This window comes from Aquarana catesbeiana, linkage group LG06 (genome assembly GCF_042186555.1).
Source record: "Aquarana catesbeiana isolate 2022-GZ linkage group LG06, ASM4218655v1, whole genome shotgun sequence".
Classification (NCBI taxonomy): domain Eukaryota; kingdom Metazoa; phylum Chordata; class Amphibia; order Anura; family Ranidae; genus Aquarana; species Aquarana catesbeiana.
This window is the reverse complement of record NC_133329.1, coordinates 251,557,232-251,582,984: the sequence shown is the minus strand read 5'-3', so window position 1 is coordinate 251,582,984 and position 25,753 is coordinate 251,557,232. Positions and strand designations below refer to the sequence as shown.

At 42.0% G+C, this 25,753-nt stretch overlaps 1 protein-coding gene across 1 annotated transcript in view; it reads left to right on the top strand.

Moving 5' to 3' along the window:
• LOC141146706 (growth/differentiation factor 8-like) overlaps window positions 1-24,701 on the top strand; it is a 58,191-nt gene extending 33,490 nt beyond the window's left edge. Inside the window, exon 3 of the mRNA XM_073633196.1 lies at window positions 22,955-24,701. Coding sequence (XP_073489297.1) covers window positions 22,955-23,335 — 381 coding nt within the window. The 3' untranslated portion in view covers window positions 23,336-24,701. The remainder of the gene's footprint in view (window positions 1-22,954) is intronic.
• The last annotated feature ends 1,052 nt before the right edge of the window (window positions 24,702-25,753 follow it).

The window sequence follows — 25,753 nt, the reverse complement described above, 5'->3', positions numbered from 1 at the left end:
TATACTTGCACTGCTAGGTCAAACTTTTAAGTGTAAACTCTAGGCTCCTTCTGTTCCACTTATTTGACATTATATTATTATGCGTGCCAGGTTCTACTGTTATTTCTACAGTGCCAGTGCTTCATTAACCCCCATATGTTTATGTTTGATTATCTTTTACTACGATCACGGGGCCAAATTCCTTATATACATATATACATTTGATCATTTGTCCCACATTGGTGGGACTCTATTTGTGACTTAGCTGGGCTACACTTATTATATTTTTCCTACTCTGTGGATATTAAAACATTAATGCTAATATGTAGATATATCAGTATCTTAGTGGGGAACACATGCGCTATCATGTGTTGCTCCACTTTCGCTGATGACCATATGGTAAACTGCCCCTAACTGAGTGTTTCTTGAATTTAAATTTTCAGACTATTGGCACTAACAACATTTAGCTATCCTGGTAACTGCGCGTTCCGCATTCCCACTATCCAACCCTGATGGATCTGGCTTCCACTGAGTAATTGCTCTGGTTGGCTGATTCTTTAGCCGTGTCCTGACCACTAGAATGAGCCACAGCTGTCCTCTGTAAGCATTTGTAGTCTCTGATTGGGTAAGCATGCACACCTGTCTAATTAATGGTCAATATTTTTCTACCAAAAAAAATATTTTTTTAAATTGAAGTTTCTAATAATGTCTTATGTAATCTAGATGAATGTGTATATGCATGCGGTGCCCTTGAAGAAGCAGGAAACTGCGAAACATGTTGGCTCTCTGCATACCGAAGCATCTCGCCATACTGTATATTCAAGTATCATCCATGAATTTTGTATTATATTAATTATGTGATTTTTTTACCTTATTAATTGTGATAATAATAAATTCAATTCTTAAATAATTTCATTGACTATGTGTGTACCTTGGTAATAGATATCACTGTCACCAATAAAATCCCATTTCTTGTTAGAGGAAGCTTAGTCTTCCTTCTAATTTTATATTTTTACCTATCATGTATTTTGCTTTTTTCCAAAGCAAGACACTAGTACACTCGGAGCTAAGAACTAAACTCCTACATTGGGCAACAACTCCAGGCATCTCATCCACAGGATCCTCACATTTCTTTCCTACCTGTACTGGTGACCAACCTTGAAAGGATGTAGAGGAATATGTAAGCGCTTGTGTCATTTGTGCCCAGACCTATCCATACACAAGCAGGTCTCCTGCTCCCTCTACTGATTCTGCAGGAACCTTTATGCCATGCTCTATGGACTTTAATACTGACCTTCCTCCTTCTGATAGCTGTATGTTTTTTTGAGTAGTAGTACTGGTAGACTGCTTTTAAAGATGGCACATTTGTACTTCTTCCCTTGCTGACCCCATGCTTCTCTTCATCTGAGAAATCGAAAGGCTTCATGACATGCCAACCTACATTGTTTCTCAGTGCAGGATCCAATTCAGCTCCTGCTTCTAAAAAAGTCAACTGAATATCTCCTTGCAGTTTTACTTGGCCTACCATCCACAGACTAATTGAAAAACTGTGAGGATCACAATAACTATCTATATGCTAACAGCAAGCAATTGCCATTCTTCATTATCTATGAAAAGCATCCACAAGTATCCACAACTTCCTTTGCCAATGCCCCCCCCCCCCCCCCCCCCCAGATTCCTGCACTCTCTGCAATGAATAAAGACTTTAAGCAAATTTGGTCACATACTCCAAAACCAACCACAGCACTTTGCCTTCAGACACAAGAAATTAGCTGATCAACATCATGGGAGAGCTCTGCTTTTCCAAAAAAAAACATTTGTCTTAAAGCGGAGTTCCACCCAAAAGTGGAACTTCCAATTTAAGCACTCCTCACCCCCTGACATGCCACATTTGGCATGTCATTTTTTTTGGGGGGGGAGTGGGTACTTAGTTTAGAGTGGGACTTCCTGTCCCACTTCCTTCTTCCTGCTCTTGGCCGCCTAGGCAACTCCTTCTCTCCCCCTAGGTGGCCCCTCCCTGCCAGCAATCTTCTGGGACACGTGACAGGTCCCAGAAGATTGCCTGGCCACTAGCAGAGCGCAGCGCAACTCGCGCATGCACAGTGAAGCTGAAAGCTGTCACGGCCAGGTGCCCACAGTGGCTATGACTCCGGGTGCCGTATCGCTGACCATGGTATAGGTGAGTGTCTGTTTATTAAAAGTCAGCAGGTACACTTTTTGTAGCTGCTGACTTTTAATAAACTAAAAAATGTGTGGAACTCCGCTTTAAGATCTCCTCCAAAAAGCTTGCCCTATCTGATATTGGGCCTTATGCATTCACTGCAAGATCAATCTAGTCTATTGCAAACTTAATTTGCCTCCACATCTCAAGTTACTGAATTCCTTCATGTTGCACTACTCAAACTTCTGGTCCTGAATACATTCTTTCAGCCTTCATCTACAACCACTCCCTTAGTAAATCCATTTCTTTTACAAAGAATTTTATTAATAACCATAGTAATTTCACTGCTTGATAGTATCGTGAATACATCATGAGTGAAAATAACAGAAGGTTTAGCATCTTATGAATAAAATGAATAAAATAAGAATGCTAGTAAATAAGAGAAAACCAAAACAATAACAATAAAACAGAGGTTGAAAACAATTGTAAATTGGAAACATGAAGGTGATTAGACACACTAAGGTCCCAGGAATGCCCGTAGGACCGTGTCCGATATTTAACAATATTTGAGGAGTCTATCTTACTGGGGGCCTAACCGTAAATAGTCCTGGGTATCTATCCATGTAACCAACTCATCCATGACTATGCCCGGTGGCCTGATGGATACTTAGGTAAGACTAAGAAGTAAGAGTACTGAAAGGGGGGTCTGAGATTAGCCAGGAAGGGAAGGGTCAAGAGGAGGGGGAGAAGGGTGGAGTGTATTCTCACGATGGGGAGCAAAAGCGCATTAGATCCAAAGAAGGGTGTTGTCAAATCTAGTGGGTTGAGTATACTCAACCCAAGGCCGCCATACCCGTAGGAACTTATCATGGGTGTTCGAAAGGACAGCAGTCAGCTTTTCGTTAACCATTATGTCGTCCATGCGATTTTTAACTACCTCAAAACTTAGTGCTGGTGTCTTTCATGCCCTTGCTATCATCAGTTTGGTTGCAGTAAAGAGGTGTAGAGCCAGTTGGCGAAGCAATTCTGCGATCAGGTTGCAGGGAAGCGCTTCGTATGGGTCTTATTTGAGGTCAGCATGGAGTATGTTTCGGAGGAGGGAGTAAACTCTGATCCATAATCTGCATATCCTTGGACAAGTCCACCAGATGTGCGTCATAGTGCCCTCCTGGGTGCACCCTTGGAAACACAAGGGAGAGTAGGTTGGAATGAAATGGGCCAGTCTAGTCGGTGTGTAGTACCACCTGTAAAGTACCTTGTAGGCATTTTCTAAAAAGAGAACATTCTTTGAGCATTTGGATATCGTTAAAGGCATGACCTGCCAGTCCTCCGGATCTAGCTGTTTTCCTAGTTCCCTTTCCCATTGGAGGTGATAGGGCCGTGTCGGTGGTTTCTTAGAGGTAATAATAGAGGAGTAAATCAGTGATATTAAACCCGAGGTTTGGGGTCTGGCTCTGCAGAAGCTCTCAAAGGGGGTCAGCGTGTAAGGGGTCGGTCAAGATTTTATAAGCCCCTGGAGGAAATGTCGAATCTGTAGATAGCTGTAGTGTTCTCATAAAGGGATTTCGTGAGAGGAGCGTAGAGCCTCGAATGATAGTATTCTAGTGGGGGTAAACAAGGAGTGGATGTCCGTTAAACCGTTTGTCTTCCACCAGGAGAACTGCTGGGGGTTTTCACAACCCGGTGGGAACAATGGTCAATGGAGGATTTGGAGTAAGGGAAGATTAGGGGAAATCAGACCGGCTGAGTACTTGACCAAGTCCCATAGGTGAAGGGAATGAGCCAAACACGGTCCCATCACAGGAGGGCGATGTGTAGAGGGGAGCCAGGGTAAAGAGGAGATAGGTGTCAGATGTGAATCCACTAGGTCCATAGTGGCCCATAGCGGCATTTGATGTTTTTCATGGAGTTGGGATAGTGGGGCTATGTTTGCAGCTATATAGTAGGCTTGCAGATTAGGGACTGAAAGTCCTCCATTGATTCCCCTGGCATATAGTATTTGTTTATTGATCCTGGGTCAGGTAGAACCCCACACAAATTTCAGGATTTTGCGTTGATGTATTCGCAAGATATGTGGCGGAATCGGGACCGGTAGGACTCTAAAGTAAAGTAGTTTTGGCAGGTAAGTCATACGGATTGCCACGATCCTGCCAAACCAGGATAATGGCAGATAAGCCCAGGAGGACAACGTGTCCGTCAGCTTCCTAAATAGGGGAGGGAAGTTTGCCTGATAGAGCCCCGCATAGGTCGGAGTGAGCCGGATCGCAGGTAGGGTAATGACGTCAGCCATTGAAATGTAAAGGTGCTTTTTAAAGTTGTCAAGTCCGAGGGCAGCAGGTTGATTGACATGGATTTTGATTTGGTGGGGGTGACAGACAAGCCAGAGAGAGAGGCAAAAGAGTCTAATAGAGAAAACAGGTTAGGTAGGGTGACTCTAGGGTTAGTTAGGGTTAGAAGAATATCATCCGCGAACAGTGAAATCTTATGGGGTGTGCCCGCTATCTCGACACCAGTTATGTCCGGATGAGATCGGATTGCCTCTGCCAATGGTTTCATGGCCAAGATAAATAGGAGTGGGGAGAGTGGGCAGCCTTGTCGAGTTCCCCTCCTGATGGAAAAGGGAGATGATTAGAAACAATAATATTTGACTTTAGCCTGGGGGGAGTCATATAGTGCCAATATCCATTGCAAGAATGACGATCCGAACCCATAATGGCGGAGCACCGTCGTCAGGTAAGGCCAGTGTCGAAGGCCTTATTCATATCAAGAGACAATAACATAGTTGCTATAGATCAGCTATGGGCTATGTGCTGAAGTTGTATTATTCGTCTAATAGCGTCTCCTGCCTGTTGCCCCGGGATGAAACTCACCTGGTCCTTTTTAATCAGGCATGGTAAGAGGGAGTTTAAACGATTGGCCAGGATCTTGGTCAATATTTTAATGTCCAAATTAATAAGCGAGATGGGCCTAAAGTTGGCCCAAGACGAGTGGTCACAGTCGGGTTTTGGAATCATAACAATATTGGTGGTTAAGAGATTAGGAGTGAGTGCATGGCCATATTTTACTGTGTTGAACATAGTCGTTAGGTGGGGCGCTAAAATGTCTGCTAGTTTCCTATAATAAAGAGCCGTGAGAACCACTCAGCATTGTTATTTAGTGAAATTAACTGTAGTTCTGTAAGCACAAAACCTGGTGCACCGTCTAAGGCACTAAAGAGGAACTCAAACATCCTAAGACATATGATTGCATTTTATCCTAGGTCTCTCTGTCACCTCAGGTTCCCCTCCACTGTCGAGGGGGCCCAGGGTGGGTGAGTGACCAAAACAATATTGAGGTAGTCCTGCGACTACCAAACTTATAAAAAAGGGAGAGACAAGCAGTTTCTATAAAAAATGTAAATCACAGCACTAACAGAGCAGGCAAATGACGACACTTTTTGAAACCAACCTACCCCCTAGTGGGGACAAGAGACTACTGTCAGCAGTCTGCAGCACACAAACGGCTGCCAGAGAGCTGGGAGAACCAGCAAGCTTGTATCAGGTAAAACAAAACAAAAATAGGGAAGATGGTAGGTCCAGCTGCAATTCCTGGAAATGACATTTCAATTCAGAGGGAGAGAATACGTGGAACTGGCGACCCAAATGCGAAAATGATAGCTTAAAGGGGAAGCTCATCTATATTTGATCCCTGGGTCTGCAGGATCTGGAGGTAGGGTTTCAGGTAGTAAATCCATTTCAAGGTAATGAGGCTCACCAAATAGTAAACACCAATGTTTCTCACAGACCTAAATGCCTGGAAGGGCTTTGGCCCTGAAGAAAGATCCTGAGTTTCTGCATCTGATATCTTCCTGGTAAAAAAAAAAAAAAAATCTGGTTTTCTTTAAAACCAGCCTTTCCAATGAAGGTCTCTTAGCTGTCACCCTAAATGGTGCAGGCTTCAAATAATGAAGTGACATGCAGCCTGGGGTTCAAGCAACATGTTGCTATGCCTAAGCCAAGCAGATCTCCAGTGTCTGCCTCCGGTGTTCCTCTTGCTTCCTGTGACTGTAACCCTTGTGCAATTCAGCGTTTCCTGCACCCATGTGCCTCTGCTGACTCCTGTATCCCTGTGCACTACAGCCACCCCTGCACTCGTGTTTCTTCAGTGAAACCTGCATCCCTGTGCCTCCAGTGACACCAGTGACCCTTGTGACTTCTGTTCCTCCAGTGACTCCCATGATCCCTTTGACTCCTGTGTTTCCAATTATGTCTGTGTTTTCAGCGACCCCTGTGTGCAAATTTGGCTTCATTGATTTCTGCATCTCCAGGGACCCCAGCAACACCCTGTGTCAACCAGTGACCCTCTACTCAGTGGTGGACTTTTCATTACCTCCTGGAGCTTTGCATCACATAGTAACAAGATTTGAAACTTGTTTGAACTGTTATACAGTAGCCTTTAGTTGTACTTTAGCAGCAGATGATACCTTTACTGCTAGGTCCACATGGATCGAGGTATATCCATCATATGAACAATTCAGCTCAGTGTATGTAGTCTGATATCCTTCTATTAAGGTGTATTCAAAACAAAGGCTATTCAAGGCTATTTGCAACAAGGTTGTAAGTCAGCCTTATGAAACCCAGAGTTACTAGGTTTGTGTTCATTTCCACCTGATTGCAATGGTAAATATGAATCTTTTTTGTTTCAGATATATTGCTATCTTTACCTGACTAAAAAGAAACAAAAAAAAAAAAAGAGAAAAACATTCTCTTTAATTGTAGCTTCTTTATTCCCACTGAAAGGCTATATTGATCTTGAAGTAGTATTAAACTCAAAAACAAATATGTATTATATTGCAGCTTACCAATTCTTAGATGTGGTGATTGCACTAGTTTTCTCCTTTTAGGCATTTTGCCTTTATTTTCCCCTTTTGATCCAGCAAGTAAGATTTTTATTTTTCAACTTTCTATATCAGACCAACTTGTCTAGCAAAAGTGCAGTTAGAAGGTTGAGACAGACCGTTTAACACTGTCAGAGGTGCCTACAATGGTCAGCTTTAATTATTACTGTATTTATTGGCGTATAACACGCACTTTTTCACCCTGAAAATTGGGTGCAATGGCAGTGTTATTGGCACATATTGCTAAAAAACGGAAAATCCCTTTATGTTTTCTATCTCTCGATATTAAGAGGGCATTTGACACAGTATCCTGGCAATATATGCAATATTCATTACAAAAATGGGGTTTTGGACCCCACTTTTTAACATGGATCAAAGCATTATATAATAAACCCAAAGCCTACATAAAATATGCTGGATACAAATCTGAAGCCTTTAATATCGAAAGAGGTACCCGACAGGGTTGCCCATTATCTCCCTTATTATTTGCCCTTATACTCGAACCCATGGCCCAATACATCAGAACAAACCAAACTATAACTGGCATTGAAGTAGGAGGTATTACACACAAATTATGTATATTTGCAGACGATATATTACTTTTTCTATCATCACCACAGGTCTCTGGTCCTAACTTAATACCAGCTCTTGATGGATTTGCAGCCCTATCCGGCCTTATGATTAATCCTAAGAAATGCCTAGTGCTTAATATTTCACTCACAAACATGGAATTGATCCCGGCTAGGGCTGCACTCCCATTCACATGGGCAGTAAAATCAATCCCATATCTTGGAATTCATTTAACAGCATCTCATTCTGACTTATTCTCAACCAATTATCCTCCTGTATTAAGACAGATCACAAATCTAATAAAACAATGGTCGCAACTTCCTTTATCCTGGATAGGGAAGATTAATGCAATCAAAATGACTATTCTACCCAAATTGCTATATCTATTCAGAGTCCTCCCTATTCCAATTCCTTCCTATTTTTTGAGAATAGTACAAAAAAGAGCAACTTCGTTTATATGGGGCTCTTCTAAACCACGTATACCTATACACACACTACATCTTCCCAAAAATAAAGGAGGCCTGGGATACCCTAATTTTACTAACTACTACAGAGCAGCACATTTGGCCAGTCTGTCCAAATACCATGCAAAACAGGAAATCCCATTATGGGTATTTATAGAGGCTTCAGAAAATGACCCTCTATTAATATCAAATTTATTATGGCTTGATCCTAAAGACCGCTTTAAAATTCATAATCCCATAACTAAACACTTCTTATCTCTCTGGGATAAACTAAAAACCAAATATCAGTTACAATCTCCACACAATCCTCTCCTTTCTTTTATCAGAAATCCGGCCTTTTATCCGGCATGGATCTACCCAAATTCTTTTAAAGCTTGGACAACATCAGGCATTCAGACACTAAATGACTTCATAGCATCTAAATCATTCCTTTCATTCCCATCGCTTAGAGAAAAATATGATCTACCAAACTCTGAGATATTTAGATATCTCCAAATCAAAAATTTCTATACACCATTCCTAAAGGGGGATACACCATTATCCCAATTATCCATTTTTGAATCAATCTGTACAAAAGATCCATTTGCTAAAGGTACAATTTCATCACTTTATAATCAATTATATGGAGTAGCAAATCTTAATAGACCCTCTTACGTTCAGAGGTGGGAGGAGGACCTGGGACGACCTTTAGAAGACACGGACTGGTCTAACATATGGCTCACATCTAAGTCATCTTCACCCAACATCTTAGCACTGGAGACAAATTATAAAGTCCTAACTCGCTGGTACCTTGTACCCGCTAGAGTGGCAAAATATTCACCTAATACCTCAGCTCTTTGTTTTCGAGGATGCCCAGAAATAGGCACATATTTACACATATGGTGGACGTGCCCAGTAATCCAAACCTTCTGGAAGGAAGTCTTCGTGATTGCATCTAAAATATTTAAAAAAATAATGCAACCAGATCCATATTTAACTTTACTTAATCTAAAACCGGAATGGTTAACACTCTCTCAATTCAAACTTATGATCCAACTAATAACGGCTGCAAAACAAACAGTGGCCAAGGCATGGAAATCTCCTACATTGGTACTAGCAGAAACAATTCACAGAATGAATAATACAATGTCCCATGCTAAGATGGTAGCCATCGATCAAAATCAAATTCCAAAATTTGAAAAACTTTGGCATCCTTGGATAAAACAACAGTTCCTGTCAAACTTCAATGACTCTGTCCTGTTGCCATGGTAACAGATTAAATGACTTACAGAGACACCCATTCTAAGGCTTCAAAGAGAACTAAAAAGAATAATAAACTGACGAGCGGGACAACCTTGTGGACCATACCTCTACCTTTCAACCCTTTTTCTTCTTTCTCTTTCCTTTTCTCCACCTTACGATTAAAGCTCATTATCAGAATTTATTTGACCTATATACACTCTACTTGTAAACAATATGTATAGTAGGTATAAATCATTTAAATACCTACAAAAGTAACTAAGGAAATGATATATATCTTTAATTTAGGTTTACGTGAACCCAATGTTTAATATTTGAAATTTCATGATATTTACCTATATAAACCCTACTGTAAAACAATGAGCTTACTTTATAAATCCTTGTAAACTTACTTTATGTATCTTTATAACATTGTATACTCAATAAACTTCTTTTGACAAGGAAAATTGGGTGCAAATAGCGTATGCGTGTTATACACCGATACTATAATTTTGGCTGCCTCGGAGGGGACAGGGAGGAGGGTGGGACGAGCGCCGTCAGATTACATACAGTGAGAATCTCCTGTTTACTCGGCGGCCTCTGTAATAGGAAGTCTCCTGGGCCGGCATTGGACCACTGTTCTGTCTATCATAAGAGGCGAGACTTTGTATTAAAGAGGACGCTGAGTAAACAGGAGATTCTCACTGTATGTAATCTGTCGGCGCTCGTCCCGCCCCTCTCCCTGTCCCATCTGAGGCAGCAGTAATCTGTTATGAGGCTGCAGTGATGGCAATGTTGAGGCTGCATTGATGGCAATGGTGAGGCTGCATTGATGGCAATGTTGAGGCTGCATTGATTGCAATTGTGAGGCTGCATTGATGGCATTTGTGAGGCACAGATGGACATTGATCAGGCTGCAGATGGACAATGGTGAGGCTGCAGATGGGCCCCGACCCTTATTTTGCTTCAAAGTTCTTTATTCAAAATGTAAGTTTTTTCCTGAAACTTCCCTCTTAAAGTAAAGGTGCGTGTTATATGCCTGGGCGTGTTATAAGCTGATAAATAAGGTATGTAAAACCTTTACCCCAGAAACTGTTGCTCTAATTACCTAGAAAGTGTTAGCAGTAGTTCGGCTTTAATTTGTTATCTGCCAGTGTATCTAACACAACCCTCTACCCAAATTGTCAATGCAGCTGGCCAAAGGTGTCTCCATTACCCCTCCTTAAAGAGAGGAGACACCCTAATACAGGAAGTGTGTTATTGGCTTGATCACCAAGTGAAAATAAAAGAAGAATCCTAAGAAAAAGAAAAAAAAAGGAAAGAAAACTGTGCTTAAGCATTATTCTAAAAAAATTATCTTTTCGCTTAAATTCCTCATTTAAAATAGCATTACACTTCTTGATAAGTGAATGCACCTAGGTGCACCTGTACCTATTTCCTAATAGCTGTATATTCGCTTTGTAAAATTTAAAGTACTACTGTCTCAGAGTGCTAGTGCCAGGAGATTTGGAGTGAGACTTTGTAATATCATTACTGTGCTGCTCACTGTTCTCCTTGCTGGAGGCTCTGACATATGGATGCAAAGCCTCTACCAAGATGGCCGCCCCACAGAGGCAGACTGCAGGGCAAACAAATGGTACAGATTAATATGACAAGCGTCTTTTGACATGCTGTGAAGCATTCTTACAGCCCAGGTAAAGTTTCACACCTGTACAACCACTTGTGTTTGTGTCTACGCTTAAACTCCAAAGTTGTGTGCTGGCATAGCTGGCATAGCTCTATAATGACCACAGAACTTAGCACAAGTGTTCTCACACAGACTTGTATTGTAGAAAAATCTTTTCACAGTTGCCTAACACCTAAGAAATGGTGTCCATGCTGAAGTCCCTTACATGGGCATGGGCATTGGGCATGGGCATTGTACCATTTTCTCTGCTACTTTCAACAAATATGTATTTGTAAACAAAATGGGACTTTAAAGGTATCTTATAAAATCAATAATGTATTGTTTGTCTTTAGCAAAAAATATACCTCATAAAAAATATAAATGCATTATAAGGCTGGTAATATTTGCCACAAAAAGATACACTATATTGTAAAAAGTATTGAGATGTCTGCCTTTACACGCACATGTACTTTAATGGCATCCCAGTCTTAGTCCGTAGGATTCAATATTGAGTTGGCCCACCCTTTGCTGCTATAACTGCTTTAACTCTTCTGGGAAGGCTGTCCACAAGGTTTAGGGTGTGTCTATGGGAATGTCTGACCATTTTTCCAGAAGCACATTTGTGAGGACAGGCACTGATGTTGGAAGAGAAGGCCTGGCTCGCAGTCTGCACTCTAATTCATCCCAAAGGTGTTCTATCGGGTTGAGGTCAGGACTCTGTGCAGGCCAGTCAAGTTCCTCCACCCCAAACTCGATCATCCATGTCTTTATGGACCTTGCTTTGTGCACTGGTGCGCAATCATGTTGGAGCAGGAAGGGGCCATCCCCAAACTGTTCCCACAAAGTTGGGACAATGAAGTTGTCCAACATGCCTTGGTATGCTGATGCTGATCAGAGTTCCCTTCACTGGAACTAAGGGGCCAAGCCCAACCCCTGAAAAACAACCCCACACCATAATCCCCCTGTCACAGACCTAGCCGGGACAGAGGCTGTTGGAGAGGACTGTATGCAAGCCTGTTGCCTTTTGATTATGGGCCCTGGATTTTCAATGGATTCATTCTGTTGGGACACATCCTGTGAGGAGATGCTGGTGTCATCAACCTGTGTTTATGTTAATTGAATGAGCTAATGACATTGTCCTCTATACAATGTAGGAGACGGGACGACTGCTATTGTGTTAATTAACTGTGTGAAGCTCGGTGACCACAAGTCTGGGCGAAAGGTCATGTCTCAGTCACCTAGGCTGTATAAAGGATTAGATAATTAGCTCATGTTAATTAAGTTACAGTTGTATTGTTAGAGGAGGTTCCAAGGGCATATAAAGTCTTGTAACTTTGATTCACAATAAACAGTCCATGTTAGCAGTGAAGCAAGTGTCGCCTTGTTTTCTGCTCAGAGAGGTTGGAATATCTGATATCTGTATACAGACTGGGAGGAAGTGGTATATGACGGAAGCACTCAAGCGGAGTGAGGGACATTCCGTGACATTGGTGGCAAGCAGCGGGAAAGCTTCCTGCAGTCTGGGACATCCAAACTTCCATCTGGATCCAAGGTCCAGATAGCAGGAGAGGAGAGGTACAGATACCAGCCGCCATGGATGAGGAATTCAGAAGGAGGTTGCGAGAGATGCAGATACAGCACAGAGGACCAGTATCGGAGCAGGTCCTGTTGGGATGGTGTGATTCTATTCGCTGCAAACTCTGGAAGGAAGCGCTAGCCCGTGAGCAGCGACACCAGGGAAAAGTTCTCCCCTCCATCGAGGAAAGGTACTGGTCGCAGTACGGACTGCGGGTGCGGTTTTTGGGAGAAAAACCACACAAGAAGCAGACAGCTGAATTAAGCAGGCTGGTCTGGGCAGAGATAAAGCTGGATGAGAGCTACAGAGCCCTCCGGTGGCATGTATCCCAAGCATGTCCCTGGATAGCGGATGACAGCCCAACGGAAGGCTTAAGCTACGGCGGCTTGGGACTGTTGTTTGTGAAGCTGACAGGGGACCCTAACTTTGGGAGTGATTTGGAGCGGCGGGTGGACGAAATCATGGATTTCAGAGAAGGGCTACTGAACATTTCGGAAGTGCACTGGGCACAGGAAGATTTGGAGTTTCTGGCCGTTCAGGAATGGGAGCTAGAGATCGCCTACAGATGGCTGCTAGACATTGCTCAGTGCCAGGGCTGGGCTCCCTTTGCCTGGGACTATCAGGAAATACCAGCTGACAACCCTGAAATCCTGGCTGAAGAGTCGGCAATGTGGCAGAGCAATAGTGTGCTTTGCCAACCTGCCCCCACAGCTATGGAGGCGGAGGTCTTATGGCGGATGCAGCAAGTGCTGACTGATCTTGATGATCCTGTTTCTGCATGGGATGATCTTGGATGGAGGAATGTGCCTGTCCAGCAGCATGCCAGAGAATCTGCAGTGGAAAATCTGGAGATTGCCGTCCCCAAACCTGAAGTGCTGACAACAGGGCAGAGCTCTGCTAACCTCTGCCCAGCACTGATAACATCTTCTGGGTTCCATGGACAGGAGATGGTGAACCTCCATCCCCAGACACCAGTTGCAGAGACAGGGGATTTGATAGACTTTTCTGCTGAGGAAGAACCATCGGGTGAGCCCCCAGCAGAAGAGTTGGGATTAGGGCCAAACTTCATTGCGCTCTGCTCAGCACTGATAGCATCTTCTGGATTCCATGGACAGGAGATGGTGAACCTCCATCCCCAGATATCAGTTGCAGAGACGGGGGATTTCATAGACTTTTCTGCTGAGGAAGAACAACCTGATGAGCCTCCAGCAGAAGAGCTGCTATTAGGGCCAAAGTTCACTGTGTTCTGCCCAGCACCAACAGTGGCTTCGGCCTTCTTGAGAGAAGAGGTAGTCAGCCTTTCTCCCACAACACTGACAGGGACATGTGATTTTCTGCCAGCAGCATCTATGGAGTTAAAACAAACTTCTCCAGCTGAAGATCTGGTAACTGAACAGAGGGTCCAAGACCTCTGTCCCACACTTTTACCAATTCCAGAGACTGGGGATTTAATAGACGTTTCTGTAGAGGAGGAACCACCTGGCAAACACCCAGCAGAAGTGCTGGCAACCGGACAGAGGGTCCAAGACCTCTGCCCCACACCTGCAGCAATTGTGGAGGCTCAGGCTGAGAAGATGGCAATCACTTCCCAGCAGCAGATACAGGGGGAGAAGGGAGAGGAGGTGTGTGTTGTCCCTCCCCAACAGTTGGCCAGGGTGGAGGAAGTGGGCTTTCCTCCCCAGCAAAGATCCGTGTACCTGGGAGACAGTACCATCGACATGTCGTCCCAGTAGCCAGATGAGGGAATGGAAAAGGAAGCAGCCGGCTCACCTCCCCAATGGCAGCTACACAGTTTGGGAGTGGAGGAAGCCAGCCTCCTGCCCCAACAGTTAGCCGGAGCAGAGGATGCGGAGTCCCCAGCAGAAGTGCTGGCAACAGGGCAGAGTGCTACCAACCTCTGCCCAGCACCGGCAACAACTACAGAGTTCCAGGGAGGCCTCCCTCTCCAACAGTTAGCCGGAACAGATGGTGTGGGGTTTCCAGCAGAAGGGCTGGCAACAGGGCCGAGGACTGCTGGACTCTGCCCTCAACTAACAGAGGATGGATTTCCTGTGAAGGTGGATGGGACTTCAGTCTCCACCTGTATACCCCAGGGATGCTGGGCAGTGGGCCCCGATCCCCAACAGCATGACAGAGTGAGCCCAGACACCCTGTCTTCTCTCCAGCGGCAGAAAGGATTCCAGGGAGAAGAGCCAGTCCAGGCCTCTCCCCAGCGGCAGATATGTTCTCTGAGAGAGGCAGAGGTTGGCTGGGTGAGTAATACTCTGTTTGGAACAATTTGTTTGGGGTACTGTGTGGGTACAGGCAGTAGAGGACTGGAACTATGGACTAACTTCGGAGTCAACCCGTCTGGGGTCTCCTCCTGTGTTAGTCTCCTGCCGAAAGGGGAGAAATGTCACAGACCTAGCCGGGACAGAGGCTATTGGAGAGGACTGTATGCAAGCCTGTTGCCTTTTGATTATGGGCCCTGGATTTTCAATGGATTCATTCTGTTGGGACACATCCTGTGAGGAGATGCTGGTGTCATCAACCTGTGTTTATGTTAATTGAATGAGCTAATGACAGTATCCTCTATACAATGTAGGAGACGGGACGACTGCTATTGTGTTAATTAACTGTGTGAAGCTCGGTGACCACAAGTCTGGGCGAAAGGTAATGTCTCAGTCACCTAGGCTGTATAAAGGATTAGATAATTAGCTCATGTTAATTAAGTTACAGTTGTATTGTTAGAGGAGGTTCCAACGGCATATAAAGTCTTGTAACTTTGATTCATAATAAACAGTCCATGTTAGCAGTGAAGCAAGTGTCGCCTTGTTTTCTGCTCAGAGAGGTTGGAATATCTGATATCTGTATACAGACTGGGAGGAAGTGGTATACAACGGAAGCACTCAAGCGGAGTGAGGGACGTTCCGTGACACCCCCCTCCACCAAATGATTCAGATCAGTGCACAAAGCAAGGTCCATAAAGACATGGATGAGCGAGTTTGAGGTGGAGGAACTTGACTAGCCTGCACAAAGTTCTGACCTCATAGAGTATCTGATATATACAATTTACAACATATTTGATGTTTTACATAAGAAATGTATATTCCTTGACTCTGACCTCTCCTTCAGCCCCACATCCAATCACTGGCTAAATCCTGCCGCCTTAATCTCTGCAACATCTCCAGAATTCGACCCTTCCTGACTAATGACACCACAAAGCAACTTATTCACTCCTTGATTATTTCTCGCCTTGACTACTGCAACTCTCTCCTTAATGGCCTACCCTTACGTAGGCCATACCCCCTTAAGTCTATTATGAATGCTGCTGCTAGACTAATACACCCCACTAATCGATCCGTGACTGCTGCCCCTCTCTGTCAATCCCTTCACTGGCTTCCCCTACCCCACCGTATAAAATTCAGAATGCTAACCACAACATACAAGGTCATCCACAGCATCGCCCCAGCTACATCACCAACCTCATCTGCAGATATCGCCCAAATCGTCCGCTCAGCTCCTCCCAGGACCTCCTGCTCTCTAGCTCCCTTGTTACCTTCTCTCATGCTGGCCTTCAGGACTTCTCCAGAGCCTCTCACATCCTCTGGAACTCCCTGCCCCGGTATATCCGATCAGCCCCTAACCTGTTCACCCTTAGGAGATCCCTGAAAACTCACTTATTCAGAGAAGCCTATCCCGCACCCACCTAACAACCCCATTAAATCATTCCCAGCATCTATTATCTTTTGTACCACCACCCCCCTCCCTTTAGAATGTAAGCTCTACGAGCAGGGCCCTCCTATCCCTTCTGTATTGAACTGTACTGTAATTGTGCTGTCCTCCGTCTACATTGTAAAGTGCTGCGTAAACTGTTGGCACTATATAAATCGTGTATAATAATAATAATAATAATGTTCCAACTGTATAGATTGCATAATTCTTTATCAAAGATGTAGCAACTCTGTACACATTCCACTCCTAAATTCAGTCACACAGGAGAGTGTAAGTACATGGTAAGTAACTAGAACAAATAAACAAGGCTACTGTCGACATATTTTTATTACATCTTTCTGTTTCACACCTTATTACTCGATGCATCTGTCCAGTATACAGTACATCTATAACACCTATTTACAAATGAATAAGAGAAAAAATAATAATAACCAGGTGTATCGCTGCTGATATACAAATACTAAATGTATATAAATAGTGACTATGTTATGCAATACATTTCAATCAATCAAGTCCATCACACAATTCACAGTCCTTCGAAAATTATTTCTTTCCATGTTGTAATGCTTATATGATTATTGTGACCTACTCCATTGTGAACTAAATAATAATAGTCCTGTGTAGGCAACCACGTGCTCCCTCCAGGCTCCCAGAACTCTCACGTTCACTATGGCAGAATGAAGCATGTACAATCAAAACTCTCCATCCTCCCAGTTCATAGAACCAGAATCACTTCCACCTCCATCCACAGGGGTCTCTCTTAGATCAATGCCTCCAGAGGTTTAGGGACATGGTTCCTTTAGGAATTCATTGAAAAGTGTTGGCAGAAAAATTGATTAGTCCAGTGGTCTCTAAACTGCGGCCCAGGGGCTGGATGTGGCCCTTTGCTTGCCTTTATCTGGCTCTTGGGGTACTTTTTTGTCCACAGATACCAACAATGGGCACCAATGATGGAGCACTATTCCTCTCAATGCCACCATCGATAAGGTACAATTCCTCCCAAGGACACCAACAACAGGGCACAATTCCTCCCACTGACACCAACGATGGGACATTGTTTATTCCCATTGATGTTGGGACCTTTTCTACTCCCACTGGCCACAGTCCAGCCCCCTTAAAGTCTGAAGGACAGTAAACTGGCCCTTTGTTTATAAAGTTTTGGGGCTCCTGGAGTAGTCCATCGAGTCTGCCGTTTTGTTTTTTTTTTTGTTGTTTTTTTGGGGGGGGGGTTTGGGGGTTTTTTTCTTTTTTTTTTAGTTAACTTTTATATTTCAGTAGCGATCTATGTTTGTCCCAAGCATGTTTGAAGCCATTTACTGTTGACTGTCTCACTACCTCTGCTGGAAGTTTATTCCAAGCATCAATTACCCTTTCAGTAAAATAATACTTTCTAGAATTAGTCTTGAATTTTCTTCCAGTTAGTGTGAGGTAATGTCCTCGGTTTCTTGATTTTGGTTTCATTGTTGCATATTCATCCTGAACCTTATTCACCCCCTTGATGTATTTAAAGGTTTAAATCATGTCTCCCCTTTCCCTTCTTTCCTCCACACTGTACATAGTAAGTTCCTGAAGTCTCTCTTGATATGTTTTATCCCCCAGACCTTTCACCATTTTTATTACCCATCTCTTGACTCGTTCTAGCTTATCAATATCTTTTTGTAAGTGAGGTTTCCAGAACTGAACACAGTATTCTAAATGATCTATATGGGTAAATCAGGATGTCAAGCATCTTTGGTAGTGAGCCCTTGTAGATCGCCAAGTCAGGGTTCCCCAGGGAGTGGAGTCTAAGCCCTAGCCTGCTTCTTCTCCAGAGCCCCTGATGGTGGGGATGGACTTGCAGCAAGCTGGAACCAGGTTGCGGGTCCCAGGCATGCCCAGCTGAGGATGCGGAGACCACTCGCATGTGCTAAGTACAAGCAGTAGACAAATGGAAAACCAGGAGACAAGCCTGGGGTCAGGGCGGGTAGTGAACAAGCACAAAGCCGGTCGGTACACGAGTAGTCAGACACAGTTTAAACAAGTGACAAGCAAATGGGAGCTCAGAAAACTGTGAAGTTTCTCAGGCAACGTGGGTTACACTGAGCATGTCTTATATAGGCAAGCAAACTAGGAGGCGGGCCAGGAAGTGATGGAAGGGAAGGAAATAAAAGCCCACAGAATGGCAGACGATGCCCATAGGTAAGTATAGCTAAACCACATGTGAAATTAATCAGAGTAGAGAAGCACTGCAGAAAGGAGGTAAGAATAAACAAGCAGGAACTTGCTGGATAACTTGTGACTCAGGACCTCCTTCCTCCTGCTGGTGATTCCTCTAGTGATGCATGCTAGAATTCTATTCACTTTTCCCACTGCCTGGTCACAGTGTTTGCTCATTTTGCAATCATATGAAATAAGTTGGAAGTACAACAGCAAAGTTGCTAATAAACTGACTATATATATATATATATATATATATATATATATATAATAGAATACATGAACTATACACTATAATACTACAGCACCACCTGCTGGCATAGATAGGTATAATGCTAATATATATATATATATATATATATATATATATATATATATATATATATATATATATATATATATATATATGTATATATATGTATATATATGTATATATATATATGTATATATATGTATATATATATATATATATATATATATATATATATATATATATATATATGTATATATATATATGTATATATATGTATATATATATGTATATATATGTATATATATATATGTATATATATATATATATATATATATATATATATATATATATATATATATATATATATATATATATATATATATATATTAGCATTATACCTATCTATGCCAGCAGGTGGTGCTGTAGTATTATAGTGTATAGTTCATGTATTCTATGATTTGAAAGGTACCCTCTGTACCTAAGTATGCACTTGTTTGTGTTCTTTTCCTGTGCCATGATATTCTGATATTTCTCCATGAAAGCAAAGTATTCTCTGCATACAACAAGCTTCCAAGCACATGATTCAATAACCTGCTAATAATAAGTACCGTATTTATCGGCGTATAACACGCACTTTTTTCCCCTTAAAATAAGGGGAAAATCGTGGGTGCGTGTTATACGCCGATCCCCGCTATTTTGTGATCTGTCGGAGCGATCGCCGCCGACATTCACATAGCTTGTATTTTTAAACATGGCGCCGCGGAGTTCGGAGGGACTCGGGGGCGCTCGTTCAGCTGAACGAGCGCCGCCGAGGACACAGTGACTGGGCGGAGCCGAGATACACATAGCCGAGGGTTCTCGGCTTTTCTCGGCGCCGTTCACAGTCACGCCCAGTCCCGCCATTGGACCTCTGTTATGTCCATCATAGGGACTGGGCGTGACTGTGAACGGCGCCAAGAATAGCCGAGAACCCTCGGATATGTGTATCTCGGCTCCGCCCAGTCACTGTGTCCTCGGCGGCGCTCGTTCAGCTGAACGAGCGCCCCCGAGTCCCTCCGAACTCCGCGGCGCCATGTTTAAAAATACAAACTAAACGTTTGTATGTCGGCGGCGACAAGGCTGCACGGACCACTGGGGACAAGGCTGCACTGGGGCAAAGCTGAACTGGGGCAAGGCTGCACTGGGGACAAGGCTGCACTGGGGCAAAGCTGCACTGACAAGGCTGCACTGGACACTGGGGAAAGGCTGCAGATGAACACTGATGAGGCTGCATTGATGGGCATTTAAATGTAAGTTTTTTTTCCTTAAACTTCCCTCCTAAAAGTTTTTTTCCTTAAAATTCCCTCCTAAACTTGGGGTGCGTGTTATACGCCGGCGCGTGTTATACGCCGATAAATACGGTACCTCCAAATCTTTTTGCTCTGTAACGCTGGCTAACACTGTACCCCCAATGTTAGATTACTTTTCCCTAGGTGCAGTATTTTACATTTATAAACATTGAACTACAGTTTCCAGTGCTTTGACCAATCTTCCAACAATGCCAAATCATGTTCCATGTTACAGACACCTCCAGGGATGTCAACCCTATTGCACACCTTTGTGCCAACAGCAAAAAGACATACCTTGCCCAACAAACTTTTAGCTATGAGGCCATGGCACGTAGTCCCCTATAAAGGGGACTGTCTCTGTACACGCCCTACACTACTTAGTAGACGAACCAGCCTTAATGTTAAAATAATTGCATGTAACTTGATCTGCAGATATTGACCCAGACAGCCAACAAGAGGCCACAAGGGATAATACTCACTGCCCTTTCTTAGTAACGTGAAAGATCTGATATATTATTAAAAATGGTTATGGAACCAGGTGAGGGGGAGGAGAGAAAAACAAAGACATAACAAACAGTTGAAGCTCCATTTGCCTACCTTAGCCTAAGTATGCTATCTAGGCTGGTTCAGCAGGAACTGGTCGAGATTCGAACCATGTATGGGCAGGCTGAATGTACCCAAGTTGATCAATCAACTTGGGTACAACCAGCCCGCCAGATTTTACATGTGATTACTGCACATGGCTCTTATAGATGCTAGCAATAATCAAGGGGACCGTCCCACAAGGAGTCCTGATCAACTAGCCGCACGCTTCTGCCAGCTGATCTTAGAGCCCACCAAAGACCAGATTGGCTTTGTTGGACTCTATGTAATAGTAGCCCAGAAGTGATGATGTCACATCACTTCCGGGTTACCCGGATGTATTTGATAACACCTATATTGGTGTAATCAAATGCTTTTAAGGCAGACCACAGATTTCTTCATAACAAGTACCTGTCACATGCCTATTGTTGTCACAAGGGATACTTACATTTCTTGTGACAGCAATAAGAGTGATAAAATAAAAAAAATTAAAGTGACAGTGTAAAAATAAAAATAACAAAATAAATAATTAAAACATTTTTTTAAGTGCCTCTGTTCCCCCGTGCTTGCACAAAAAAAGGCAAACAGTGATCATCCCACATGGGAGTTATCACCACAAACATCAGTAATTCTAGCACCAAACCTCCTATGCAAATCTAAAGTAGTAATCTGTAAAGGCTTTAAAAGGGTTGCCTATGAATAGTAAAATTAACGTAGTTTGTCGCGGTCACGTGCGCAATTTTAAAGTGTGACATATTTGGTATTTATTCACTCAATGTAACATCATCTTTTATAGTTTACCAAATTGGGTTATGTATTGTGTTTTTTTGCATTAAAATTTTTTTTTTCAAAAAAATTGTGTTTGAAAAACTGCTGCGCAAATGCTGCGTGACATAAAAAGTTGCAAAACCCACCAATTTATTCTCTAGGGTCTCTGCTTTAAAAAAAATATATTGTTTGGAAATTCTAAGACATTTTCTAGCAAAAAATACTGATTGTTACATGTAAACAAAAAGTGCCAGAAAAAGCTTGGTGTTCAAGTGGTTATGTGACAAATATTACCAGACTTATAATGCATTTCTATATGTTTAATGAGGTAAAACTTTGAATAAAGAGAAATAATAAATTATTATTTTTTATGTTTTATGTACATTGAAAGTTCAATTTTGCTTGTAAATATACTGTATTTATGAATTGCAGAAAAGTAGAGGAGCTATGTCTAACCAGGTCTTTTAAAATAAGATTCCTCTAGGTCTTAAGCTAATCATACACAGATTGAATTTTGGCACCACCCAGTTCAACAAAAGCAGATTTGAAAATTGACTGAGTTCAGTGGAAAATTATCGGCTGAACAGTGACTACTTTCTATCAGATGCATTCACTGTTTGGGTATTAAGCCACGGGTGCTGAAGCTGTTAAAGTGGAGTTCCACCCACTTTTACAACTCTTCAGCATCCCTCACTAAACTGTGCACTGTAAACGAATTGGATATTTTAAAAAAATTTTTCTCAGCACTTACTGTATATCTGCTGTATTCATTTTTCACTTCCTCCTCCCTGGCTGGCCCATCACATCATTTCCTGTTTGCAATGCCTTCTGGGAAGGGGCGGCAACTTCCTTTGACACTGCCGTTGCTATGGAAACCTGACCTGAAACCTATTACACTGTTTGTGCTGCACTGAGCATGTGCGAGATCTGCAAGGATGAGATCCAGGAAGAAATACAGTCTGGCTTCAGATGCCCAGACTTAAGATGGCCACGGCCTGCTGTAAGTTTATAAAATAACAAACTACTGCTATAAACTAACAAAACAGACCTTAGTTTACAGACTAACTTTACTAGAATACATTAAGCTTGTGTATTATGGGGGTATTTTTATTTAAAAAGTATAATTTCGGCCGGAACACCACTTTAAAAAACAATAGCCAGCAGGGGAGATTTCTCCACCCACGCTCTTTAGAATGGATGGGGGAATCAGTTGATTTCCCTCATTCTGCTTGTGCGGATCAATGGAGCTAAGGGAAGGTTAATTCTGGTGCCTATTGACCTGCACAATCAAATTTAGACTCCCTACACAACTGTTGTAAAGTTCAGGTAGGATTCAGAAAATGGAGGTTGTTAGTATCTGACTGCATATGTATTTTTGTGACTTCAAATGAGACTTAAAGCATGTGCATTATTTCCTGGCTATTGCTTGTAGTTGGTCTTTAAGAAGAGCAACATAAATAGTGCATATTTGATTACATATTGAACAAGTATTTATTCTTTCTGTGTAAAGTGTACATATACTGTATGTGTGCCTATATCTTAGTATATCTGTAGCAATCATGGGTTACAGTATTTGATTAATATGGCCCTCTTTTTCCATCAGGATCCATTTTTGGAGGTCAAGGTCATAGATATGCCGAAAAGATTGAGAAGGAACGTTGGAAATGACTGTAATGAGCATTCATCTGAAACAATGTGCTGTCGATATCCATTAACAGTAGATTTTGAGGCTATTGGCTGGGATTGGGTGATTGCACCAAAAAGATATAAAGCCAACTATTGTTCTGGAGAATGTGGTATTGAATATCTGCAAAAGTATCCCCATAGCCATGTTGTTAACCAGGCAAACCCTAAAGGGCCCACTGGGCCATGCTGTTCCCCAGCTAAAATGTCTTCTATTAATATGCTTTATTTTAATGATGATGCAGAAGTAATTCAAGGAAAAATTCCAGCTATGGTAGTAGATCGTTGTGGGTGCATGTGACCATTCCTTTATGGCATCCTCAAATGTATGGAATTTCATGGAAAGTTACCATTGGAGACAGTAATAATATGTGTAGATTATTTCTATAGCTTCCAAATTTATGTCTGAGCCTTTGTGAGCCAATTATAAGTCTCACTAAATACAAATAGGAAATCATAAACTGTAAGTTAAACAAATGATTCCTTTTAGAAACATTACACATTTTCAATTAAAGCGTATCTAAACCCAAAGACAAGAAATGTATTTATTGCAATTTATTAGCCATTAGATGTTGTTGCTGCATTCATTTCTTTCCTCTGGCTCTTTTTCCTCTTTCTTTACCTAGTGAGCCTAACAGTAAAATACTTTATGTCCTACAGAGACAATGTTTTATATTGTATCTATGGATAGAAAGCATTGTCATCCTAGCACAGGAGGTGTGTTTGGATTACAGAAGTCATCATACTCTCATCTTCTCCATAACACAGGTAATGTTCTGCAGTCCATAGAGAGAGCTCAAGTGGAGCTGATAATAATGTCTGAGATATCAACTACCTACGGGAAGTTAGATGTCCACTGGATTTGTGAAAGGGTCAAGAGGTATTTTTTTTTGCACCTGTGGCACAGGTATAACAAAGCATTTTCAATGCAATATTTAACAGACCAAAAGGTAGCAAATAAGAAAAATTAATTGTTAGGGGTTACATACACTTTAATATGTGTTTTTTAGTTCACAAATAAAATAATGTTCTATATGTGTATTGTCATTGTCTTCAGAATATGGCATATATTAAATATCTTAACAAAACTTGAACAGGATAAAACAGCATACAAATTCCATGTATAATTCTCAAAGGTGTTTTTTCAGTTTTTATTTCCTTTTTTGGTATGTTTTATGATTGTGGGACATTAATTCGTATATATTTTGAAATGATTGTGAACCTACTGACTCCAGGCATTTGTGTACAAAGTATGAGGTGTATTATGCTTTAATATTGCATTTGGATACAGTCGTGGATACATATTGCTCATTTCTAATCCCTTCATCAATTTGCACTTCTATTTTCTAATTCCTCATCCTATGTGAAAGTCGTACTCTGTTAAAAATGCTCTGCTTTTTTACTCCCATTGTATGTATGTGTTCTTTATTATAATATTTTCTGATTTATATGTTGTGTTTATCTGTAATTCAAAGCAGGGTTGTATATACATCCTTCCTATTCACAATTAAGTAATGTTAATAACAAAGAAATCATAATTAAACTGTATTTATGGGTGAAAACAAAATCTTAATAATAGAAAGTAGTTATTTGCTACTGTGTAATTCATTATTCAAGTTTACCATGTCCTGATCAGTATGAACAAACAAATCCTGCACTTGTAAAAAATATTTACATTAAAAAAGCTTAATTTATTTTAAAAAATGCATTCTTGTGAAAACTGACATATTTTTTTTTTTATTGTTTATTGAAAGCAACAATACAAGGATAGTTGGTAAATAGACAGGCGCAACAGAACAGAGTCCCCTGTAGATATATACCTCTCAACAGGGCTTTTTTTCTCAAACAATAGGTGCTGGAACTTAACCACGACCCCCTAAAACCCCTCCCCCCACACACACCCTTCAAGTCACATCAAATAATGGGTGTGGTCATATTTCACAAACAGTAGAAGGGTCTTAAAGGGGCATTAAATATCAGGATTGCATTACATACAGAGTGTAGAGTTCATGGGGGTTACACACAGAGTGCAGAGCTGTCACTTGTAAACACAGAAACAAGACTTTTGTGTTTACAAGTGATTGTGGTGAGCAGGCACCAAAGGGTCTGAGCAAGAGGTGGTGGAACTGAGTTCCACCAAGTTCCCCCTGAAAAAAAGCCCTGCCTCTCAAACAAACCAGTATTTTTAAGGACAGGTTACATCATTTATCGCTCGGGAGTAGGTCCTGTGCACAATCCAGGCTTGTGGGGAAAAGAAAGAAAGTAGTTGAGGAAGTATTGTGAGGGGAAAGGGGCAGTTTTCATTATAGCCGCCTAGTGGGAGCAGACTTCCAACTTTTTTATATTTGGCAGAATATTTTAATTGGATCCAGTAAAACCATGTTTTGCAGAAGCAATCCTCTTGCCTTCTGAGGGCCAGGGTAAGTTCTTCTATATCCATGATATTATCTACCTTTCTTATCCATTGACCATTAGTAGGAGCCAGAAGAAGATGACTAAAGAAGGGTGATATTTTCACCTTGAGAGAGTACTTAGATTTAGTAAGCATGCCACAGAGTCATCAGTAAAGGAAGAGACTTGTAAGTTCTGGGGGCAAACACCGGGTTGTCCATCACTAAAACCATGAGGGAGTTACCTAGTGGGTTAATGACAAGGTTGTAAGTTTTATAGATGGTCTTAAGAGCAGTCAATATAAGCGAATGGTCCCTAACAGATAAGT